The sequence below is a fragment of the Mixophyes fleayi genome, chromosome 1 (assembly GCF_038048845.1).
Source record: "Mixophyes fleayi isolate aMixFle1 chromosome 1, aMixFle1.hap1, whole genome shotgun sequence".
NCBI classification, from domain to species: domain Eukaryota; kingdom Metazoa; phylum Chordata; class Amphibia; order Anura; family Limnodynastidae; genus Mixophyes; species Mixophyes fleayi.
The window spans coordinates 223265959-223291427 of NC_134402.1; the positions used below are offsets into that span (position 1 = coordinate 223265959).

At 39.9% G+C, this 25469-nt stretch overlaps 1 protein-coding gene across 4 annotated transcripts in view; it reads right to left on the reverse strand.

Annotated features, from left to right (window-relative positions):
* LOC142150723 (THAP domain-containing protein 1 B-like) overlaps nucleotides 1–25469 on the reverse strand; it is a 48468-nt gene that overhangs the window by 17133 nt on the left and 5866 nt on the right. For 2 of the 4 annotated variants that reach the window (XM_075205930.1, XM_075205920.1), the window contains exons 1-3: nucleotides 24568–24622; nucleotides 20917–21002; nucleotides 18636–18861 (exon numbers count right to left, since the gene is read on the reverse strand). In XM_075205930.1, the coding sequence (XP_075062031.1) occupies nucleotides 18636–18861; nucleotides 20917–21002; nucleotides 24568–24600 (345 nt within the window). In that variant the 5' untranslated portion in view covers nucleotides 24601–24622. Of the gene's footprint in view, nucleotides 1–18635; nucleotides 18862–19312; nucleotides 19419–20916; nucleotides 21003–24567; nucleotides 24623–25469 lie in introns of those variants that run through there. The other 2 variants (XM_075205925.1, XM_075205929.1) reach the window with 2 other exon arrangements.

The window sequence follows — 25469 nt, forward strand, 5'->3', positions numbered from 1 at the left end:
ATGCATAGAAGAGTGTTGGGTAAAAAGAGAAGAAAGGTTACAAAGAAGGGAATGTGGATAAATTGTGAGGGAGATAGCGATAGTCAAGGAAAAGAAAGAAGGTTAGAGAGGGAGGTGGGTAGGATAGGAAAGGAAATGGGGAAGTGCAATTTCAAAAAACTAACATTTTAATTAACATTCATTATATAGTTATTTAGCCTAACAAACTGTCTAAAACCCAGGTATAGTATTGGTGACGGGACTTAAAAGAAAGAGGTCAAAGAGATATAGACGAATGGGAAAGAGGGGGGGATGCAGTACAGCTCATCAAAACCATTTACTGATAACTAATTAGTGCAGCTTAGCACAATCTGTATTTCAATTCGGCATACTACAGGATACACTATAACCGTCTCAATAAGGACCATTTGGTTCCCTCAAAGACTTGGGTTTGAACAGATTAATTTAGTGTGTCTATGTAGGTGCCCTATTTAGCATAGAAGATCCCAACTCCTTTTTCTAAATCGGAGAATGTGGCAAGCCTATCAAAATACAATGTCTCCAATAACTCTGCCTTCAGTTGGGGATGCATGCGATGTCCACCTGCTCAGTATGTTTTTTTGCCAATGTAACAATGACTGTCAGTAATGACATAATCTGAAGGTCCTCATTCACATTCCCTTCTTTCATACTTTCCTTTCAGTCATCGAAGACTGAGAATAGGAAACCTTCACAATATGAGCTTAATTGGAAATTAAAAGTAAAGTTTAGGAAGGTGACTAGTTTGTTCCAATTTTTTTTTATTTTTGGGCATGTCCATAAGTTATGTATTAGCATAGCATTGGGTTTCTGACATTTAGGACAGATGCCTGTTTCAGAAGCTGCCATATGCAGTGTTTACATCTGAGATATATATGCTCTATTAATTGTATTAATATGTATCTCTTGTAGTCTTGTTGAGCTTAAGGCTTTCATTGTATGTTCCATATAGCGTAGAACTTCTTCTGGAGAGCAGAGATACGTAAGATCTTGCTTACAAGACTCCCAAGTCTTAAATCACAATGAAGTTAATTCAGTATTTATCAAGTCTGTATACAAATATTTGATCTTGAATTTATGTATTCATAAGAAACCTAGTATAGATTCAAGATTATTCGTATTACTGTCTTCACTACGATTCAAAAATCGTTGTTTACTTGTAATATAGTGGCGGATTTGCAAATATAAATAAAAATGGGTATGTGGAATCGCATTCACTTCCTGTAACTGCTGAAATGTATACATCACACATCCAGGATCAAAAATATCTTTTACTGCTAAGATACCCTTCTCTTTCCAAGTCTTATAGGACTGATTATTGAGTGATTGGGTGAATTCTGGGTTACCCCACAGTGGAAAATACTTTATAAATGTTGAGTCATTGTTTAACTTCTTATTGATTGCTAACCTTGAAGTGTAAGTATCTTTAAATAGGATACTATGCAGTTTCGAAGATGTGATCATTGCCTTAGAAAGATGCAGTAATGCAGCTGGTACATAAGCGAATAAATAGTCGTCTTCCTGAGATCTATTAGTAAAATGTTCTAGATGTAAAAGCCAGTTTGATATGTATCTGAACATGGCTCATCTATTAAAAACTTGAATATCTGGACAACCCAGGACACCCTTTCTTTTGGGCAGTGTCAATCTGTCTCGCTATTCTCGTTCTCACTATCTCCCTTCTCACACCAGTCTGAGGGATGGCTGCACCAGTCTTCCACCACCTCGGCTGGGGAGGTTCAAGCTCCACTCTCAATCCTCCTCTGATACTAACCAACAAGATCAAGTAGATGCACCATCTATTCTACAGGTGCTATCTGCTATAATGGCGTCAGAAAAAAGGGTCACTGATAAAATTGGCGACATCCAAGTTGATATTTCCCTTTTGAGGCATGAAATGCAAAAAATACAAGAAAGGGTTGGAGAAACTGAAAACCGTATTTGTACTCCGGAAGATGTCTCCGCACTGGTGAAAGGGGAGCTGCAGAGCCTTGCTACGCAAGTTTCCAAATGTAAAACCAAATTGGTGGATCTAGGGAGCCGCCTGAGTCGCAATAATCTCTGATTTGTTGGTCTGCCAGAACGTGCAGAAGTATCTGCTCGTGGAACAGTTTCTAGAAAGCGGGCTAATTGAATAGTTCCGAACAGAAGACTTTTCACCCCAATTTGCATCGCCTTCCACCGCAAGCAACTCCACCTGGGGTGCCATCAGGGACTTTAATAGCAAAACTTCTGCATTTCAAAGATAGAGACGCAGTCCTTAGACTGACTCACCAAAATGGCCCTTTGAAGTTTGATAACACCACTGTCTCAGTATTTCCAGACTTCACATTGGATGTCCAAAAGTCCAGAGCTCAATTCACTTCAGTTAAACAAAAACTGCGTGACTTAAACCTGCCATATTCTATGTTGTTCTCGGCCAGGCTTCAGGTGGAGGCGCAGGGTCGGCACCTCTTCTTTTCTATGCCACAGGAGGCTATGGTGTGGATGGAAAGACCTCCACTGGATAGAGCAAGAAATGTGCCTTTTGCTATTGTTGTGATTGGGACTCTGAAATAGTCAATGCCAATTTGCTTTATTATCTGTGGCTGTGGAGTGTCCTGCTGTTTTTGTTTTACAGGTCTGGCGGCGGAGAATTAGCTACAAATTCATTCATAGGAGGGTTCATGCTAGGTATAGCTAGGACTGTACAGCTCCTTCATTCCATATTTCTTTAAAATGGATTTGTCCTAATCCCTGTTTTAGAGTTATTGTGTTTAAAGAGTTCGTTTAGGGATGAAGTATACTTTAGTTAGTTTATTGGGGGTATATGGGGTGGGGTTGTCAGAAATTGGTATTGTTATTTTTATTGTTTTCACCACAATGCTTTTATATTTACTTATGACTCAGGTAATTGACTACTCTTCATTATGCACGGAACGAGTCTCCAGATGCTTCTCTCCAGCAGTTTGCTCCTTCCTCCTACCTTAAATTCGATGCTTTCCAATGTTGCATGACTCTGCATGGCTCTAGGTAATTAAAATGGGGGGAGGGGGGCTTCGCCTACTTGCCTGGAACACAAGAGGGTTGAACGAAAACATTAAACGCTCCCTTATGTTACCCCAGCTTCAAAAATATAATGTAGATATATATAGCCTGTTTAGTTGAGACACATGTCTACAGTAGTAAAGTTTTAGCTTTAAAGAGTCAGTGGGTGGGATTGGCGTATCGTTCTACACATTCTGCTAACTCCAGGGGCATTTCTATATTAGTCAAGAAATCTCTAAATTTTACAATAGAACATGTGCAAATTGACCATTATGGGAGATACGTGTTCCTTGGGACGATTATTAACTTCTACCCGCTTGTAATCCTGGCAATTTATATTCCACCCCCTTATAACAGTGATATTTTTTGTAAGGCTTCCATTTTCATGGCACGCTCTCCGGCCACCCCGGTGGTGTGTCTGGGAGATTTTAACAATGTTCTTCACACAGGATTAGATAGATGGCAAGAGTCAAATGCACCTCTCCCTGGTGGTCCCACCCCTTTTTCTTGCCTTGTGGAGAAGATGGGCCTGGTTGATGTGTGGAGGTGTAGAAATCCTGATAAACAGCAATTCTCCTGCCATTCTATCAGTTATCACACCATGTCGTGGATAGATTTGATTTTACCCTCCCTATCTTTATCACCAAATGTTACTTCCATTGAATACCTCTCCAGGGGCATTTCATATCACTCTCTAGTTCTTGTATGTATTGACCTAACTAATGACAGAGGGGTGAGATTTTGGACGTTAAACCCACTCTGATTGGATACAATGGGTACTTGGGTGGTCCTTACTAACCTTTGGGAAGGATACTTTATGGATAATAGTATGTCATCTTTGGATGTCCTTTAGGATGCATTCAAAGCTTTGTTTTCTTTGGTTTCCCTTGGTTACCGCTATCTGCTGTTCAGCCTGGCGTTCCTCTATCATCGGACACCATCTTGCCTAGTGGCCTGCGCATACGTTTCCCTGGGAACCTTCAAAACCTCTGCTCCGCAGTGATTGGATCATCTGCAGCCAGTTCCCTTTATAAGGGTCCTCCTCCCTTTAATGGGTGTCAGATCATCAGGTCTCTCTACCTGATAGGAAGCCTCTCCTCTGACTTCTGTTGTTCCTGACATCGTGGATGGTGCAGCCTGTTGCTACTCAGAATACCTATGCTGCTTAGTGCTTCCCAGTAATTACCTGTGCAGCTCATCTCTACTCAGCAACACCTGTGCTGTTCACTGATTCTCAGCATTACCTGTGCAGCTCAGAATTACTGTGCTGCTCACTGCTTCTCAGCAACTACCTGTGCAGCTCATCACTTCTCAGCAGTTACCTGTGCAGCTCATTGCTCTCTGCAGCTCCTTGCTTCCCAGCATTATCACCGCAGAGCATCGCTCCTCATCGGTTGTTCCAGAGTTATATGCTTGTGTGGACTTCAGTGCTCCAGCTCTCTGCCGTGCATCTCTTCACAACTACTTCTGTTCAGCCTAACTACTACTTGGTGGCTATAAGTATTCTCTGCTCGGCGCCCCATAGAGGACCGCGACCTGCGGTGGAGGAGCAGCCAAGGCCATATTCCCTTGCGGGAATCTTTGGTGAACACCTCTCCACTGTTAGAATACGCACCTCTCTGGGGGTAAGCTGTCACTCCAGCAGCAATCAGGACCATTCCCATTATCTGGCTTTCGTGGCAACACTCATATCCAGTTATCCGATTCAGCTGAGGAGGGGGCAGTGGTGGTATCTTTGGATGCTGCCAATGCCTTCGACTTGGTAGAGTGGGAGTACTTATGGGAAGTGTTGCACAAATTTGGGTTGGGGACTGAGTTTATTAAATGGATTAGGTTACTGTATCCAGCTCCGGCGGCAAGAGTCTCAGTAAATGGTCACACATTCTCTCCTTCTAGACTAGGGCGAGGGACTAGGCAAGGTTGCCCCTTGTCGCCAGCGCTATTTGCGTTGGCCATAGAACCCCTGGCCTGTTTAATCAGAGAACATCCTTAAATTGTTGGGCTTCCAGTGCGGAAGGCTTTGGATACTATAGGTTTCTATGCTGACGGTATGTTACTATTCCTGACGCCTTCTAGAGGTGGTTAATAAGTTTGGATAATTTTTGGGTCTATTGATTAACTGGGACAAATCTTATATATTCCCGCTTCATGGTGTGATCCCCCCCTGATAACGAGAATAGACATTCCCTTAAATGGACCAAATTTTTTAAATATCTCTGGGTCTGGATATCCAAATTTTCGAGTGAGTTTGTGTCCCTCAACATTAACCCGGTTATAAAATACTTTAAAACGAAATCTCATATGTGGAAGAGACTTCCCCTTACGGTCACAGGCACGATGGATTTATTTAAAATGGTTGTTCAGCCAAAGTTTCTATACATTCTCCAACACTCTCCAGTATATCTCCCAAGGGCGATATTTCATAAGATAGATAGGCTCATCTTTTCGTTTGTGTGGGGAGAGGGTAGGGCCTATATCCAATTGGCTACATTATGCAGGCTTAAGGCTGATGGAGGGCTGGCCCTTCCAAACCTACGTTTAAACTACTATGCAGCACAGCTTACCCATTTGATTAACTCGGTGGGAAACCAAATTCCTATAGATGTGTTGGGTTTTCGTAGTGAACAGGCGGAGTACTATGCTTCTGGAAATGCGCTCTTATTATCCATAGGAGTACTGCTTATGGGGAAATGTCCAAGTCAGGTGGCCCCAATAGTTAAACAGGCCCTGGAGATTTGGTGTATCTCACAAAATATACTGGCAGGTCGGGGTTATGACCCTTCTACCCCTTTGTGGCATAATCCCTCCTTTCCGGAACTTAATAAACTGTGAGAATACAATATATGGCAGAGATATGATTTTGTGAATATTGGACAGTTGTAGGAGTCTGGATCCTTGAAAACATTTGCACAACAGTCAAATGCCTAACTCTGTGTTTTACGGTTATCTTCAATTAAGACACTCTCTTAACGCACAGTTTCCTGCCTCCCTCCCCTCCATTAAATTCAATCATCCCCTCTCAAGAGTCTTCTGCAAAGGGTGGGTATGAGAAACACTATATCCGAACTCTACTCAAATCTTAATTATTCACTTGCCCCGAATGATTTAGACTCACTGAAAGTCAAAGGGCAAGTGGATCTAGGCCCCTTATTAGACGAGGAGTGGTCTCATATGCTTAAGTGTCTCCGTAGAGCCACATTCTGCCTTCACTACCAACAAATACACTTATAAGTGCTGCACAGAGTATACCTAGTTTGCATCTTATGGGCCGAAGAAGTGACTCGTCCTGTTCAAAATGTTGTTCACCATCTGCTGATTTCTGGCATATGCTATGGGGTTGTACGGTCGTAAATGCTTTTTGGTCAGAAGTTTGGGAATTTGTTCTTAATACTGATCCCCTTGCCCCCCCATGAATCCCAAATGTTGTCTGTATGGTATTTCGCTAGAATACTTAAATAAATATACAGCTGCTTATGCTTTCAATTTAATGACAAGGTGGTGATTTCTAGGACATGGCTGGCGCCTGACTCGCCCGATTTTCATAAGTGGAGGGTTAATGCTACTTTACAACATGAAAGATATGTGTACACATGTAGAAATGCTAAATCAAAATATCATAAAATATGGTCCAGATGGTATACGTTTAGTTACTGTGCTTGTTCCAATGACTTGTTTATCTACTGATTAATTCCTTTTGTTGGCGATTGGGGAGAGAGCACTCTGAAAGACTCGTTCCATGTAGAAGTTTGGAATTCTGCTGCACTTTCTAATGTTCAAGTGCTCAAGCACTTTTTGTAACTTACTTTATTACTAAAAAGCTATATGTGGTGAAACATATAATCTCATTCTTCCAAAATGATGCCATATACATTGGGGGAAAAAAGGCTTACTGATTATTAGTTTGAGTACTGCCAATTGTAATTGAGAAGCATTACACATTCAAGATGTCATGTTTGTGTATTTGTTTTTGTATGGTTTATTTTTGTTTTGTATGTGTTCAAAAAAACAAACAAATAAAAATATCTGATTTAAGAAAAAAAGAAAAAAAAGAAAAGAGAATTACATTTCAATGTGTCCTTTTGCTAATCGCAATGGGAAGCATGAGCATGGGATATGCTAATTTGGGGAACATTATACTCTTGATAATTGCTAACCTTCCCATCAATGAAACTCTCTGGTGTTTCCAATTACTGAATTGTGATTTAATTTTATTAATGGTAGGAGAAATTATACTGATATAATTGAAGTGGAGAGAGTATTATTTGAATCCCTAAGTATTTGAGTGCGGGTTTCACAACTCTGAATACCCCAGGTTCATGTTGATGTTGCTTTTTTGTTTGGGGGTTGCCTAAATAGAGTATTTCTGGAAACTAATTTTATAACCTGTGAAAGAGCAAAATTTTTCTATAATATCAAGATTTACTGGGATAGTAGTTTCTGGTTTGGATATAAAAAGCAGCATATCATCAGTAAAGACATTTTTACTTCCATATTCCGAATTGTGATCCCCGAGAACAATTGAGTTTGCCTAAGAGCTACAGCCAATGGTTTCAGTACCATAGCAAATAAAAGTGACGATAGGGATCATCCCTGGCACGTCCCTCTACCAATAGGGAAGGGTGTTGAACGATGGTCATTTACCACAATCTGTGTCATGGTAGTTTTGAATACATCAATAAACTGTATCGGAAAACCAAAATCTGGTGAGAGTCTCTTGAAGATGGTCCCAGTCCACCATGTCAAAGGCAAAGGCCTTTTCAGCATCTAATGAGAATAGAAGTGTGGGACCATCTCCAACAGCCTCCCACTCCGACTTGAGTGCTGTGATAACTTTTCTAGTGTTAGACACCCAATTTCGCCTCATACAAAACCGGTTTGGTCCATATATATGATTGTAGGTAAAATTCTCTTTACACATTCTGCATAGATTTTTGTTAAAATTTTGTAATCAGTGTTTAAGATTGATATTGGCCTGTAAGAGCTTGGTAACTCCATGTCTCTCCCAGGTTTAGGCAGATCTTTCAATACTGCTGTGTTAAAATGATGGAGTAAGAGTTTGCAAACTTTCTGTAAAACAATAACAGACAAAGTCTTGGAGATTCGAGGAAGTAAAATTCTATAAAACTCTCCAGTTAGACCATCGGGCCCTGGTGCTTTATTAGGTTTCAGGAGTTTAGTCGTTGCAACAATTTTCTCCTCTGAGATCAGGGCAGACCGGGTAGATATCTAAGTTTGTTAGTTGAGGCAAACCAATCTGGGACCAAAAGTTATATATATTCTCTAAATTTGGTAACTCCTTTGCATAAAGTGTCTTATAAAAGAAATATACAAAATATAATTTCATGAATATTTAAAATTTCCAGAAGCATCACGTAACGATGTGATATATGTAAGGAGGCTTAGTTCCCTGCAAAAGTATCTTGTTTCCATATCTATAGAATTGATATCTGCCTTTTTTAATATATTTATATCCCAAATGTGACGTTGTCAAACTGAACCTGTTTCTCATCAAAGTGTGCCTAATTGACATTATTTGGGGTACGCTTCCACTTCTTAAAAGCTGCTTTGAAATCTCTCTGGGCTTGTATGTATAATTCAGACTGGTCTTTCCTAACATTTTTAGCATATGATATAATGTCCCCCCTGCCGGTATAAAATGGGATGCAAAACATGTTCTTCATTGTAGTGTTCATACATGGCCCACGCTGCGTCTAACATATTGTTAAATTGTTGTGATGACGCTAGACCCGAAGGAAACCGCCACTGTCTATAAGATCCCATATTTGGGTTGTACTCTAAGTTAAACCAGACGGGTGCATGGTCTGATAACAGATGGGTTCAATTTTCGTATCAACCACACTCTGGATAATAGATTTTGATACAAAAAAAAATAATAGTCTATCCTAGAGAAGGTTTAATAGATTTAGTGAAATGTATATTCCAAAGTAGTTGGATGGTGTTGACGCCAGACATCTGTGAGTTGTAGTTGTTCTATATTTTTACCCTGATCTTAAATTTTCGCGGCTAACCTTGAGTAGCTCTCTGTTTATCTAGCATACCTGAAGAAACAATATTAAAACTTCCTCCCAAAATTATTTGTGAGTCAACATGAGCGTAAAGTTTACGGACTACCTTTAAATTAAATAAAAGGGCCTATGATACACTGTTGGTGCATATAAATTGCATAAAAAGTACTTGTTCCCGTCTATAGATGTTTCTAGACACACAAAGTGATCTTCTATATCTGTTTGCTTATTATGTATAGTGATAGGGAGGTTTTTACGCATTAAATCACAACACCTCTAGACTTAGAGGATTAAGAGGAGCCACCTCATGACAAAGCATATTTAATTTCTCATGCTCAAGATCTGAGATGCGTTTCTTGTAAAAATGTAATATCAGAGCAGAGTTTGTTAATGTAGGTCAAGATTATTCTCCTTTTAATGGGAGAGTTGATACGTGCACATTCCAAGAAATCAATACAGATGATATGAACCATTATGACATCAGAATCAAAAATGTGTTGATACCATATTCCCTCTTTTTCATCATCAATACTCTTTTGGATTTGTGAAATAGAAAACACGTAAGGGAAAGAGAAGGAAAGGCAAATAGGTTAAGAAGAAAAAGAAAAAGGAACACAGAGAGGACAGTTCACATATCCATGCTCCTTTGTGAAACAGATTTACTAACTTGTTTTGCATTAACTAATATAAGAAAAAGTAATGGTCTCCGTTGCACCACAACTAGAACTAAAGTACACCAGAATAATGCATCTTTAACTTATATAACTATGTAGTGCAACAGTGAAAATCTAAATGATTATAAACAACAATGGTATAACCGGAAAATGTTTTCAGCGTAGAACATCGAACATAACCTGATTATCGTTTCAGAATTAGTTTGCTCTATGTAGCTTGTAGAGAGTTAGAAACCAACCATAAATGAGTTGATACCTACAAGTCACCAAATAAGGGGAGTCTCACTGATTGGCCCTAGAAGACGACTTACCGGGACCAACAATAAAAAAAAAAAAACTACCTCATGTTAAGAAAATAGACATTGAAACATCATACTCATCTCCCCAAAGTCACGAATCTGTGTCTAGAGTCACATGTCCATAGACTGTGAAAAGCCTTTCCGATACTTCTTGAGCATCCTCAGCAGAGTGAAAGTCTCAGATTTCCTTTCCTTGAAACAAACGCCACTTCGCCAGGTACATAAGCAAATTTCCTTCCCTGCTTAATGAGGTGTGTGCAAACTGGTGCCATTTCTTTCCATGCCCTGGATACCTCTGTTGAGTAATCTTGGAACAACAACAGATGCTTGTCTTGCCACAGGATTTTCCCAATCTGTTTTGCTGCAGACCAAATCTTGACTTTTGTGAACAAAATTTTAATATTTTAAGTTGACTGGGCGGGGCCTTTTATCTTTGTTCTCTCTGGTTGGGCCCAATCGATGTGCTCGCTCTATTTCCAATCCCGAAATATTTAGTAGGGATGGCAGATCAACCAACAGGAATTGGGTTAAAGCTTGACCCTCAATGGCTTCCGGGAGACCAACCAAGCGAAGGTTGTAGCATTGTGATCTATTCTCAAGATCATCAATCTTATTGACCATTTGCTTTTGGGATTTACACAACGTGGTAACTGCTTGTTGTAGAGAAAATATGTCCTGCTTATGTTCCCCCATGTGCTGTTTGTTAACTACGACCTGTTTGTTTGTGGTCGCAATTTGGTCTGACAATTCTTTAATGGCTTCTGCAAATTTACTCACCTGTGTTTGTAGTAAGGGTTCCATTGTTTCACGAACAGATTTAACCACTGCGCCATAGGATAGAGGTGCCTCATGGCCCAGGTCATTTGCGTCCGATTGTAATGAACTAGATAACAGCATATCTTTGTCTGGGCTAGAATCAAATCATTATGGTTTGCGTTCTTCACTCTCCCTGAATTACTGGTGGTGGTTTTATCTTTTCAGACTTAGATCTCTGTGGCTTAGCTGAAGTATTCATATATTTATCCATCTTCAGCACCATTAAATTGAGTTTCATTACACTGTTGATTATAAATGTGGTAGGTAAACAGAGACCATCCCCTTCAGTCTCTTACATAGTTAAGATGTATCCCGATAACAGAACCCTGACACAACTTAAGAAATAAAGAGAAGAGTCAGAGTTTGTGTGTCTGATAAAATAGAAATATAGCCGTAGATTACACCACTTCCACAAGATGGCAGTATTTGTTAAGGCTTTGTGATGTGCACAACTTTAAATATTGGTCTAGTAAAATGTTAACCCTTTAACTGCTGGAATGAACAGGGATACTTGGAGACTGTTCATCAACTTATCCGTGAAACAGAGTATCAAATCCACGCTATATATATATGTTATATGTATGTCTCTTCACTCAGTAATTCAGTGTGACTAGAGAGGATAAGAGATACCACAACTATACTTCACAATGGTCTCTTAGATGTGAACCAGGCTTGCAACCAAACAGCTGCCGTGTGGTACTTACAAATTGCACTCCACTCTTGTGATATTAACTGGCTAACCTCCGGCTTGGGTATCCGTCAGTTACCAAAACAGGCTGATACTGAAGGTTAGCGGCAGTAATTATATGTGAACCCCGCCACCTCTAGGAATCCACTAGGAGCGTGCTCACGCAGTTTCACACCAGCGTCTTCCTCCCTCTGGTGCTGGGGCCAATACCACCTCAACCCAGGAGAACAAGGCCACTCTGCGATGCCACCAGATGGAAGCCAGCTGTTAATTGGAAGTCTGCTTGGCTCCGAGTGCCGGGACCTGAAGTTGTGCAGGCCGTGTGAGCGGCTATTTCCGATTTCGCGCCAAAACTGTTAGTCGATCTAGCGTAGGTAAAGTTGGGTTTCCAAGCGCCAGGTTGTTCTCCGATCCATGCGTGGGGGATCTGCTGGCCGATCAGGTAATGCTCGGGTGTCAGCTGCGAGGCTAAAGATGTTTAAACCCCGATTTATGCTCACGATGGCAGGAGCTAGCAAAATCTGTGTCCGGCCATTATGTCTGCTAGGCCATGCCCCCCCTAATGCCACATCTATTCTTATCCACGAATACACAGCACTTAACAATAGTTTCAACTTTGTCTGTACCATTCTTAAAACTGTTAGTTAGTGGCTGGTGCTTTACTGAGACCCATTTTAAGCATTGGTTCAACTAGACCACAGAAAAGTAGCCAGAGCAACTCATTGTAGGCTTGCAGTCTGGGTGGCATAAGTCTGTAATGGCGACTTTGTCGGTACACATCCGGAAGGAATATGTATATCTGGGCACACAGCCCTGGATGCTGGTCAAACCAGGGGCCAGAATTTGATATAAATGGTCTCAGCTTGCCGAGCCAAATGCCTCAATGCTTGGGAGGCAGATCCAGAGTCAGAAAAGACTGTGATGTCCTTGTCTTTTACGGTGATGTCTATTCGGTTTTGACTTGTATAAGATTATTAGCCAGGCGACAGGGGAAAGAGTTCCTATATCCGACAAGAACTCAGGACTCTTAGTTTCAGACCTTTTCTCATAGTGGTAAAGGCACAGGGGTCTGGGATCGCTTCGGCAGGTCCATGCTCCTCGTGGAGGACCAGCAGGTGTGTTCCACTAAGATGCCATCAGCCAGGTCCTCGAAATAACAGGCTGCATGATGGACATTCTGCCCACCCATAGAGGCAGTTGTGTGTGCCTGTCTGCTGATTTATAGGGATCAGTGGTTCAGTTCCACTTAACATTCCTGTGAGAGGGGATAAATTGATTTCCTACCTTCTCACTACCTGTGCCCCCGTGGACCAGCTTTAACTGTCATGCGGTTAGCCAATCCCACATTACATACAGTGGGTGCGATTTTTCTCCCGGTGTTGGTATAATACAGTGGGAGGGGTTATCTTCCCAAAAGCTGTCGGTGTTAAGGTATCGGATGGATTCATTCGGCAGTATGATCCTCGGGATACTTGGCACTCATGTTCAGGTGGACACTCTTGACGCTGCTCCTCGGGAGGTTGAGATGGTAGCATTAACAGGGCCTGTCCCCTGGCTATATAAGATTGGACAGTTGGGACAACAGATGCTTGTCCCTAGTGCTGACAGGCTGTCTCCTTTCACTGTCTGTTAATGCAGAGCTTCCAATAAGTGTTCTACAATTGCTAAACTCTCTAGCTCAGGGTTACCTTCTGTTACGGGATCCCATACAGCCGGTCCTGGCATAGATTAGCACAGCGGGCTTTAGTGGTGTAAACGGTGAGCGTCTTGTGGAAGGCGCAGAATGAGGTTTTGCCCGAGCAGTTTAGTCGGGCAGCCACGTGGGGCTCCGTACATACCTTTACAAGTCTAAGGACGTTAGGTTTGGGCATAGGGTGCTGCGCACTACAACTTTGTGAGCGTACCCACCCGTAGGGAGTAGCATTAGTAGGTCCAGTGTCCCCCAGTGGATGATAGAGAAAATTAGATTTTATGCTTACGTTAAATCCTTTCCTCTTAGTCCATGGGAAACACTGAGCGCCCACCCAATTTCGCTCTAGGTTTCCTGGGAAGAAGTTTACCAAAGTTAAATGTTTCTGGTTCTGTCCTGTGGGGCTTGGTCAGTAAAATAACGGACTTCTCTGCAGGATGGGGAGGTATAAGATGGAGGGAGTATTTAATTGTTAGAATTATTTAAAGTGCCCATGTCCTGAAGGAGGCTCTATACCCCATGGTCTAGTGTCCCCCATGAACTAAGAGAAACGGATTTAATGTAAAAATAAAATCTCATTATTGACAGTTGAACCTCTTGATATCCGATTTCTTAAGGGCACTGTTTCTTAAGGGCACTTTTTTCCACTATTTCATAAACTGCACAAGAACAAACACAAAAAAAACCCCACAAAACAAAATAGACTGAAAAACAACAAGGGTATAATGTGATATTGTCAGCGATAATGACCAACTAAACAGATATCAAAGCTTGTGTGCACCCAAAATGAGCAGGATTCCCAAAATGAATCTGTCACTATCTGCATCTGGCTGCAATCCTGCATCTAGATGCTTCTGTTCCTTCCCCTGATCTTGTCTGCTAAGGGATATGTCTGAACACCGTTATATATGTATCCAGCCTGCTGTTCCACCAAAGGGGCCACTGTGGTACTTGGACGGTTCTCCTACCTGCTAGAGTTAAGCTTGTTACCCCGGGATGCTTAGCACCTGTCTCTGGCCTTTAAAAGACTGCCTCTCCCTGCAGTCTTTGCCAGTTAATCTGTTGCCTTTAACTACTGCTGGTTTTCCTGCATATGATTTCTGATTGATTTCCTGGTATTGCCCTCTGCTTTTCCCTCTATTTTGGCATCTCTTGATATGACCCCTGACCCAGCATTGTTGTGACTTCGCTCCTGCTTTCTCCCTGGTATCGTGGTGGACTGTCTGGGTTTGACCCCTGGCTTGTTTAACGCTCCTGCTTTACTGTGTCTGCAGTTTATTGCTCCTCTAGCAATCCAGCATCTACAGTCTGTGGCATCTCTAGCAATCCAGCTCCTGTGTCTGCAATTTATTGCTCCTCTAGCAATCCAGAATCTACAGTCCGTAGCATCTCCGGCTATCTAGCTCCTATGGCTGCAGTTATTACATCTCCGTGTCTGATCCAGTCTCCTGGCTAGTAGCAACAAAAAAGGGATAGGTCCGCTAATAGAGATTAATGTATAGCTAAATGGTGTGAGGTGAGGGGGTGCTCCATCCAACTGTAATAGATACACAGATCTACATTTTCATGTGGTATAACTGCATGAGAAAAGGTTGGTCTCCAGAGCACTCCTAGTCCAAAAACAATTATAAAGCCAATTTTATTAATACACAAATTAAAAATACTGATCAGTTCATTTACAAAGGCGAAACATTTTAAATTAAAGGGAGTGCGAGATATGAAGAAATAAAGAATAGTGTGATTTAGAAACTTGACCCACTGTGGGAGTCGATACTTAGTGTGTGTACTTTCACCTAAGTAATCTGTACTCCATACCAGTTTGCACAGCTATCAATGTTGAAAACACAATTTGTGCAGTACAGTTACATATTATTCAGTTGGATTTAACACACAATTATTTACTTTCCTCCCAACTGCAGAGTATCTGCCTGATGGTTGAATGGATACAGTTGATTATAGGAGCATGATGTGGAGTGGGGAATAGGAGTATATCGGGCCATGATTATTCGATATGGCAAGAAATCTCACAGTTTTACACCAAAAGATTCCTCTTACGTAACTGTTTTGCCAGGGTTATTAAAATAGTGTCCTTACTAAGAGTCAAATATTTACCCTTAAGGACCTTACTATATAAAGTTCTTAGGGCTTAATAACACTATGGTAGAAGACTTAATAACCCTGTAACTAAATGTAAGTGAACTATTAAAGCCTTTTGGTCTGAAAAAAGCCTTTTATAAGTTTTATATAGTAAGCTATTGGTATAGCTGCATCTAGCTAACATAATTAAAATTGTATAACCATCTGACTTGTTGATGAGCCTTATTATTGAGTTACTAAGAGTTCCTCAGTCCCCTAATGCATAGGTTATTACTGTATCGCGCTCTATTGCTGATGATATTGCAGCCATATCGAGATCTTAATACAAAGTGTCATGCCCAGCAAAATTATTTATAATCTCCTCTTCCACTTTCATTAGCTAAATTCTCCCATCCACCTAAATAGGCAGTGTTTCCGATACAAAAGATGCCAGATGATAATACAATGTAGATTTAAATGTAGGGATACAGGGCGGCATTTATTGGCCCCATAGCAAAATTTTGTTAGGACACCAATATACTGCCTATGGGTGAAGAAAATCTAAAAACAAATATTTGGCTTTGATATAGGACCCCAACAGCTGCACTCTCTGTTACTATGGTAGTTTCAACTTTGAGAGGAAATATGTAATTTGAAAAAGTAATTTACTATAGCTTTAGTTTGGCACCGATACGAGCATTGGTCCACCCAGTGCACTTGAAGTGTTCTCAGGAAGTGCGTCTCCATGCACAGAGAGGAAGAAAAATCTTTAGAGGTTAAATGTACAGAAGTGTAAACTTCACAACCTCTTTAGTACCATCTCTTTTTATCAAAACACTTTAGATTTTTCTCTTAAAATAATGCTCACTCTCATTTATATCTTGTGTATTAGGATATGCAAAATAAAACCCACTAGTGACCTACTCTGAACTTCACTAGGAATGCCTTCACTCTGCTGGTGCAAACATTTGCAGAAGAGTAGCTGTGGCCATCTTGCTGCTGTTCCACAAACCGTGGCGGGTCCATAGCTGATTTTGTATTATGTAAAGAGGACCTACTTAGTGGTCCAGATTGTTCTATAAAAAAAAAATAATCTGTTCTTTAAAAGGTGAAAATATAATCAATTTATTGTTTTCAAATGTTCATAATAAAATTTACAGCGAAAAAATATTCTATGGCATATTTAGACTAAAAAAGCAACCATAAAGTAACTTTTCAAACCCAACAAAATGTGAATGTACAGTATATTACACACCCACAGTTCCAGCATTGGGAAGTGCCTCTGTGTAGACACTATACAGGTTTGCCTCTGTCATAGGACTGTGTTAGATGACAAAAATATACTTGACTGAGTGTCCATGCCCAATATTGCTTTTAGACCACCCCATAATATTTCCAATTTCACCTCTTAAAATATAAACTAGGATCCAAACAGCAATATCTTAAATAAGTTAGAATAGTAAGGGGACAGGCAAACAGTCTTTATTTCACATTTGTATATTGTAATGTTTTTACTATGCTGGTTGAATATGCTTTTTTAGCTATTACATAGATGTAATGGCTAACACCAGGGGGGTAAATGTATGAACATGCGGGTTCTTCAACACCCGCGTGTTCAGCGTGTTCGGCGATTAAATTTCAAGCGGTGCTGCATTGTAAAGGGAAGTTTCCCTTTACAATGCAGCGCCGCTTGAAATTTAATCGCCGAACACGCGGGTGTTGAAGAACCCGCATGTTCATACATTTACCCCCAGATCAGCACCACCTCTGAGCACACAATAAAAGCAAGTTATTTTGCAGATATCCTCTAAACCACGAATGTCTACATGTTCCTGGTTTGTAAATAGCCAGTATAGCAGTGATTTGGTAAGAGACGTCCCTCTTACCAGCTCCTTCATGCTCAGATGTCAGATTTCATTGTGATAATGCTATCACTTGTTTATCTAAAATGCCTACTGGTATTGTCTCTTTTTTCCCAGGTTAAATGTATTATTTAATCTTATCACTGAGATTAGGGGTAATATGCACTTTTAAAGGTTACAGGGCTGCATCATGCAGATCCTGAAGTGTATCAGGTTGCCCATCACTGCCTTATAGTATCTAATAGAGGAGTACCCCAAATGTTCAAGTCTCTGTGAAAAAGGTGATAATACTTGGGAGTACTGGGGCTACATATACAGTATTGGAACCTGCAGGCTTAAAAATATTGGTGCCCAAGCAAAGAGTCCAGGGAAATTCAAGAGAAACTTCAGACCAAGGTACAGTAACTTCAACAACATCTTGGGGCCCCTTCCATAGGTGCCAAACGGGACATGAACACACCAGGTTGGTGGCTCCTCCCATTAAAAAGGAAGGTCTGGACATGACAGTAATAGCTTGTATGTTTTTTTTGCAATATCCAGCAAAATTAATAGAAAAGTAATTCCTAACTCCTTCTCAATAATAATCTATATGTAAATTTTTATTTGGGGGACGCTTTATTTGCATAGAGTCCAACCATAACAGCGGGGCTTTAGTTTTGGGGCGAGGAACTATTTTGTTTGATTTCTGGACACGACTGCCGCACAAAAATTGTTAAAAAAACAATTCTTAAATTGTTAACACCTCTTTTGCTACGAACCCTATTAGTCTCATTTGGTGCCATTATTTAAACAGGAACAAAGTGTTCCATTTTTAAATAAAAATATTATGCCCCAAGCATGCATTCTTTTTCATTCTCGCTTACCCATACTCTGCACCTCCACCGATTTTGATGTCTTATAAAAGATGGAAAATTTTATTTTTAATAAATAAATACATTGAAACAATTAAAAAGGAGTTTCTTCTCTAACACAGCAGACACAGAGTGGCTCGCAGACTTGCTTTGCAGAAATACACTATGTGGGTTTGGTTGATTCATACATACGGCCAGTGATATAACAATAGTTCAAAGAACTGCATTCTCAGCTTTTTAATCCAATTCAGATCCTATTAGGATAATAAAGATGCAGAGGAGCTTCACCTATTTATACTAGGCAGGGGGTAATTCTTTACTTTTTTTTCCCCCCCAACAAAGCTGCAGTGGATCTTAGCTATCAACCAAGAAGGCAAAATACATTGTTCAAATATTATTGGTTCTTTACGTGACAATGGGGATGTGCACTTGTTAACTATGTACAGGCTATTGTTTTCCTGACATTTTAATATATAGCATTTTTGTGTATAAAAATAATATTGCAACTGTTTTTTAGTTGCGGTTATCATAATTATCACCTCTGTACCCTGGCTTGTACCTTGACCCTCCACTTGATTACAAATTAGAATAAACATCTGTTCATTTACCTTTTTTTCCTCTTCAAGCCGTTCTTTCAAATATGTTGGAAATCCTTCGAAAACAGAAGGCACTGCATCTATTCGAAGTCGAGGAAACATTGTTCCTGGACGTAACAGGTAGTCGGTGTCTGTAAAATGATCGCTGCAGATTCTGCTGGATGCGGAAGGCTTCCAGTTTTTACGGCGAATTGCTATAATCCATTTGGACAAACGTTCAGGATCTTTCATTGGAAACCTGTAGGACATTTTACTAGTATTAATTACTTTAGTATTAAAGGAAAACAATTTATAGCCAAAATGTGAAAATTACAATTTGGGATCCTTTAAATATAATCAAGGCTTGTTATGATGCTAACCTTTGTTGATGGAGATGTTTGCCTTAAAACAACTGCTCTTTCCCTATACATATACTCTACATAAGCTAAATATTTCTGCAATGGAACCATGGAGACAGGGGTTAAACAATGGAGCAAGAGGATCATTTAAGAAACCAGTGAAGATGTGCAAACATTGTTATAAATATAAATGAATCCCAAAACTAGGCACCAGTAATACATTTTTAGGTACAATGAAAGTACTGGGATTTGCCCATCCCTGTCTGAAGATTTTCAACCCTTCTGCCTAGAGGACACAAAACTAAAAAGGGCTAAAACACTGCAACCAGTTGCTGTGTTGGGGTAACTTACAATATGGCAATATCAGTGGAATGATGCAGTGCAGGTTTTGTCTACCTGCACAGCAGCTGGATGTGGTGTTCTCTCCCATCAGTCTCAGTTCTCTGGATACGAGCACTAAAAACTTTGACACATGACACAGAAATCTAGGAGTTAGTGGTGGAAACCTCATTTGGTGTGAGGAGGAGCCAACACCTAACACGCAGGAGATGATCAAAAGTAACATAGGCTAAGTTTTTTGAAATTCAGTAGTAGCAACAGTGACACCTGTAGTATTTAAGGAGGTACTACAAACATAAAAATAGATCAAAATAATAATTTATTTTTCTTTCTTATATGAATCAAAGTGCAACATTCACGTTTAAATTTACCCCAAAAAATGATAGTTACTATAGTATTTCGATGATAATTCTCATGTAAAACAGTTTATCCATTGAATGCTGTCCAAATTAAAAATTATATACCTAAGGCATGTATGAGATTGAAATAAACAGTTTATAATAATATATACATATCTCTCATATATATATATATATATATATATATATATATATATATATATATATATATATATATATCTCTATAATATAAATGTCTAGTGGCGTGTGTTAGTCTGTCTGTGTGGAAAAAATAAAACCAAGCTGCAGCGCCACCTGCTGGGCGGAGTTATACACTGACCTACTAAATTCTTAGTGTGTGTGGAAAAAAAAATTCAGAAAGGGCTGAAATTTGGTATACTAAGATGTTTTTAATTTGTTAATTGTTAAAAGTGTTCATAAAGATTTAAAAAATATATATATATATTTCTTGAAGGAGAAGTGACAGTTGGGAGTGGTTGGTGGTTGCCGGGGGTGACAGTGGGGAGTGGTTGGTGGTTGAGGCCTGGGCTATGGCCCAAATGCATGACAAGAACCTTTTTAACACCTTAAGTAGCTTGATTTGACTAGAATGCATGAGTATCATGCACGGGTTAACTTGTGTGTATATATATATATATATATTTAACAGTAATCTAATATCAAACTGATCCTTATTTTTTTTAACTTGTTTTTCTGTCTTTATATGCATCACAGAGGTCCTCTCAGCTTGTTATGGCAACTGAGGAGCTATTAGAAAGATGTGGGTATTATAGTCTAGACCAGCTATAAAGCTGTCCCTAATTACTTAATGGTTGTGATGTGAATGAGGCCACTTTGCAGAGTTGTGCTCCTTGGTATGTTCACTGTAAAGCCCATTGTGCTGTCTTGTGTGTGACAGCCCCCTCTACATGCCTTGTACATGTTCCCAAATTCAGTTATGTCTCTACTGCTATTCTAATATGTGACAATAATCAACAACTTGTAAGTTCCCCATACATCATGCCTGAAAAACACAATGTATGATAGTGTTGGTAAAAATGGAGGGAGGAGAGACCCAGGCTATACTTCTAGTCACATCATTTGAGTACAGCGTCCTCTTTTAATCACCACAGCATACCTGTGTGGAAAGCGCAGTGTAGTTTCTTATTGGCCCTTACTCAGGTCTTTCACTGCTGTCACATACGTCCCAACATTTGTTGCTGTCTATCGATTTTGACAACATAGTTACACTAAACTATTAAAAATAAAACTGGTTACCTGAAAAATTGTTTTCCACATCCTTTGGCAAAATGATTATTGCATCCGAAAGCTACACAAGTCATAGGCATGCTTAAGTATGTCACCTAGTGAAGAGAAAAGTATTTTATTTGCAAAGTTGATACCTTAATTTATTGCGAAAGCAATGACTGATAACTGCTGTTAAAGTAACTGCAAACTTGAGATATCACAGGGATGTAGCGCAGGGCAATAAATATGCTACACAATTTTTGTTATCCCACTGAACAGGCTGTGAGCAAACGCAGGGAATTATACATTCTGCCTATATGCCTGCTCTGTGTCATATTTCACATTGTTTCTGGGCCTGGTCACTCCACTAATGATATCAAGTGTATTGTTTGTCACTAGACCATACGCCAAGCTATATCCTCTTAGAGCTTTCTTGCCAATTTTATTGCTATGTTATAATCCTCTCACATAGAAGAGAATTATTACAAATTAATCAAATTGGCAAAAAAAGCTTTAGAAGGAGATGGATTATGGGTAAGAGAAAAGAAACAATAGCGATGCCACAGAATATTCAGCTAGCAGGCATACTAGTACCATCATAGAAATATTTTATACATGCATCCCTAAATGTTTACAATAAACACAAATAGACAACTTAGGGTTCATTGATGTGACGATTTTACATGCTAACCAGTTTCCTAATCATTGCTACAGCGCATTCCAGGGTACTCTACACAAAGCCCTCTAATGTTGCTGCAGGTGAATTTGACACCACAATCTTCTAGTATCAGTGTGACCAGAGCCTAACATCACTTCTCTGTGCTATTGGCAGGAACATATTATAGTTTATTCTGCCCAAGGCTCATGTGGTTGACGAGGTCCTATAATTAAAAAAAAAAATAACTGGCCTTTTTGGCCCTACCCATGTAATATGAACACTGCTAAAAAAAATAATAATAAAAAAAAAAAATAACTGATCAGAAACAATATTATTATTTACCACACAATGTACACATTAATGAAAGCATGGGTGGGAGTAAATGGGGATACGGTTTCAGGTGAAATTGCAGAACCGGTGAGCATGTGTTACTTGGACACAAAGCATCAGTGCCATTAAGAATGGCAGTCAGCATTATTGTGGTCTTGAAAAGACCCTTATTTTTTAAGTCTAATTTCAATGTATTTACTTTTCCTTGTATTAAAAGGTTTTACATAGTGAGGGGGTGAATCATATCTACGCAAATGATTCCAAACTCCACTGAACATCATAATGTTAAAAATAAGACAGTAGTGGTTAATAACTGTACTTGAAACAGAGAAAAACAAATACAGCAGGGAATATTTTTTGTATAATAACATCAGTATTAATGTATAAAATGTTGAAGTATTTGAAAATAGAAACTGTATTTTACAATGAAAGATCAGCAGTCCTGTGCTGAGAATGGGAGAAGACATGTATTCTATTTAGTACATTCTACAAAGTGACAGCTAAAATCTGACTGGTTGCCCTAGGCAACATCTCCATTTTTTCAAACCCGCAGTTTAGTAAATAAACCCCCTAGTGCAGTGGATCCCAAACTTTTTCAGTTCAATGCACCCTTAGGTCTCCATAATATTTTTCAAGGCACCCCTAAGCCAAAATAATTACCAATTAGTCCCCCGCCTTGCTTACCACAGGCTCTGGCTGAGGCACCCCAGGGAGCCTAGGCGCACAGTTTGGGAACCACTGCTCTAGTGTATGGACAAGATCGCCCTAGGTTGAGCTGTCTGCTAATATTTCACAACATCTGGCCAGCTAGACAATCTAGGGATTTCCCAAATACCATCACTGATTTACCTATCCTATGCCTGCCCTAAACTGACTAATAAGTTAATCTTGCAGATTCAAATCCCCACGTTGTTCTTTAGAACAACACAGGCCACTCACTATTACCATTACTATGGTAATAGATGCGCATTATTAGTTACTACGGTAATTTCAACACTAATTTTTGCTCGCAGCTCCGCTCTTCCACGTTAAGATAATGTAGTAGTAACAGTAATAATGTGCACACGGAGTTATAAAGAACAACGCAGGAAATTGAAGCTGCCCCTATGTGTCCTTAGTGATCTCTTCAGCATTTGGTAAGTAGAGGAAATATTAATCCCTATGTAATTTAAATTGTTCTCCCTCCACTTATAAGGAAAGCTGAGCGGTGGTTCCCCACAGTTAGATTAATGGAAGGAGCTTTTGCTTTGGAATCATCAACTTTGTAGCCTGAGAAATATCCAAACTCCAACACTGCGTCGCGGAGGTTTGGGAGAGATATCTATGGTTTGGTCAGTGTTAATGCTTTTTAATTAGCAAATAACCACTGTTTGAAAGACTGGGCATTAAACTACTCCTAAAATAGCATCCTGAATATGTAACAACCCTAAAAAGGCTTCACTTCTAGCACGGGTGGGTGATAGGGTGCAACACTGCCTAGTCTCGCTGAAACATGGGAAGACAGAAGACAAAGAAATGGGGTGTTTGACTGAAGCCATGAAGAGCTGTATTAAACCCATATTTAATTGTTTGGAATAAATAGGACCAGTATAGCTTATCCAAGGCCTTGTCTCCATTAAGGCTCAAAACACCTGTCTCCTCTCCTCTATGAAAATTAATCAAATGAATTGCATTTTGTATTATCCACTGTGTGTCTATAGTGCATAAAACTCAATTGGTCCTTATGAATTAGACAAGGGGGAACCGCATTAAGACAGTTTACAAATTATTTAGTAAAAATCTTCAAATTCGCATTTAGTAGGGCTATAGGCCTAAAGTTTTCTCTGAGTCCTGTTAAATATCACACTGCTCTTTCACAGTGGTACCTAAGTGGGGCTTGGGGAACCTTCTAGAAATTTCATATATATATTTCAATAATTGATCTTGAAAAATCTTGTAATAAGAAAACAAGTGTTTATATAGACCAGAAGTCTTATTATTAAATTTATTTTTCAAAAATGTTCTCTCTTATCTTAATCTGTATTAACGAGCTGTCTAACTAAACTAAACTTCCAATTTTTTTTCCACAGAAAAGAAAATAAATAAAACAAATGTGCCATTAACCCACATTGAATATATATTTTGTTATTCTTCTGACTTATAGGTGTTGGCACCATTTTTTATTTTTCTTATCCATCCGTACATCGCTAATTAATTTTATCTAACGGTTTTCCCTCTGTAATGCCTTTTTTTTCCTTCTTGAGCCGTGTGATCATACGTCTATGTGTATCTTTGAGACCCCTTTATCTATGCCACTTTGAAGATCTTAGAAATTTTGTCATAGAGGTGGACCAACTAAGAGCTTAACACCACCAGTTTAACCATACCACCTTCCATTTTTCCTGTCAGTTTCATAACCTGTATATGAGCAGTCGCCCCCGCATGCCCAGAGAGAGGACTTCTCTAGGGTAGGGGCTTCTGAGGGTAAATCCAGCTAATATCAAGACATAGTAGAAGTATCTGTGACCAGGGGCACAGAGAGGGGGAGGGGGTGACGGGTACAAATTACAAGGGCCCAGTTCTGCCTGGGGGGCTCGGGCCCCACTGGAGGTCTATAGTTAAAAAAATATATGTATTTTTTTTTTTTGCTCGTAGGTGTCGCGGTTGAGTGCAGGGGGGATCCGTAGTGGCTAAATCCCCTTCAGCTAAGGTACCTTCAGGTGCCACTGTGACAAATCACCAGTCATGTGACTGCAGCCATCACATGGTACTAAGTGTGGGCGGACCGCTGGATATCTTCCTGTCCTGTGTGCTGTGCAGTCATAGTTGCCAATTCCGCTTATAACAAGCGGAATTGGGCTTCTTTTTTTCACTGCCGCGGGTAGCTTGTTTTTGGGCTTGGACTCGTTCTCCAAGTCCTCAGGCTGCATAATCGTTTTTTGTTTCCTCTGTTACCATTTTGTGATTGGTGCATTTAGGTTATTTTTTTTGTGGGCGGGTTGTGCAGAGAATGAAGTGGCGCTTTGTGGGTGGGCGGAGTCAGAGGAGGACGTGGAATAAATCACAGGAAGACGATCTACAGCAGCCTACTGAAATAAGTGCTGTGACAGACACGATAGCTGCACTTATAGCAGGTAACACTGCTATATAACACCCTCCTCTCCCATTCAGTAAGCTGTTTATGTCAGAACTTTGAAGACTGCTTTCAGAGCCCTATTTTATACTGTTATATAATGGGGCTGTGTGGTATAGACATACCAGTGTCCTAAATTACAGCATTTGCGTTTTCATTTTCCATATCAGTGTATAAATGAGTCCTCTTGTGTTTATAAAGGTTTTCTAAATGGAGATTCAGTGTAGAAATTAGTGTTATAGAAAAGGGCGGTCCCCTGTAAGTTGTTATTTTTGGGGGGCTTTTTAGGATTGTTTTGGGCTTGTTTTTCACTAAGCAGTTACTTGTTTTTCATTTCAGAGTTGGCAACCCTGTGTACAGTGGAGAATAAGGTAAGAAGGGGTGCTGGAGAGGGGGCATGTCTGACTAAAGCTGCTGGGCCGAGATGGGCATGTGTGACTAAAGGTGCTGGGCAGAGATGGGCATGTGTGACTAAAGGTGCTG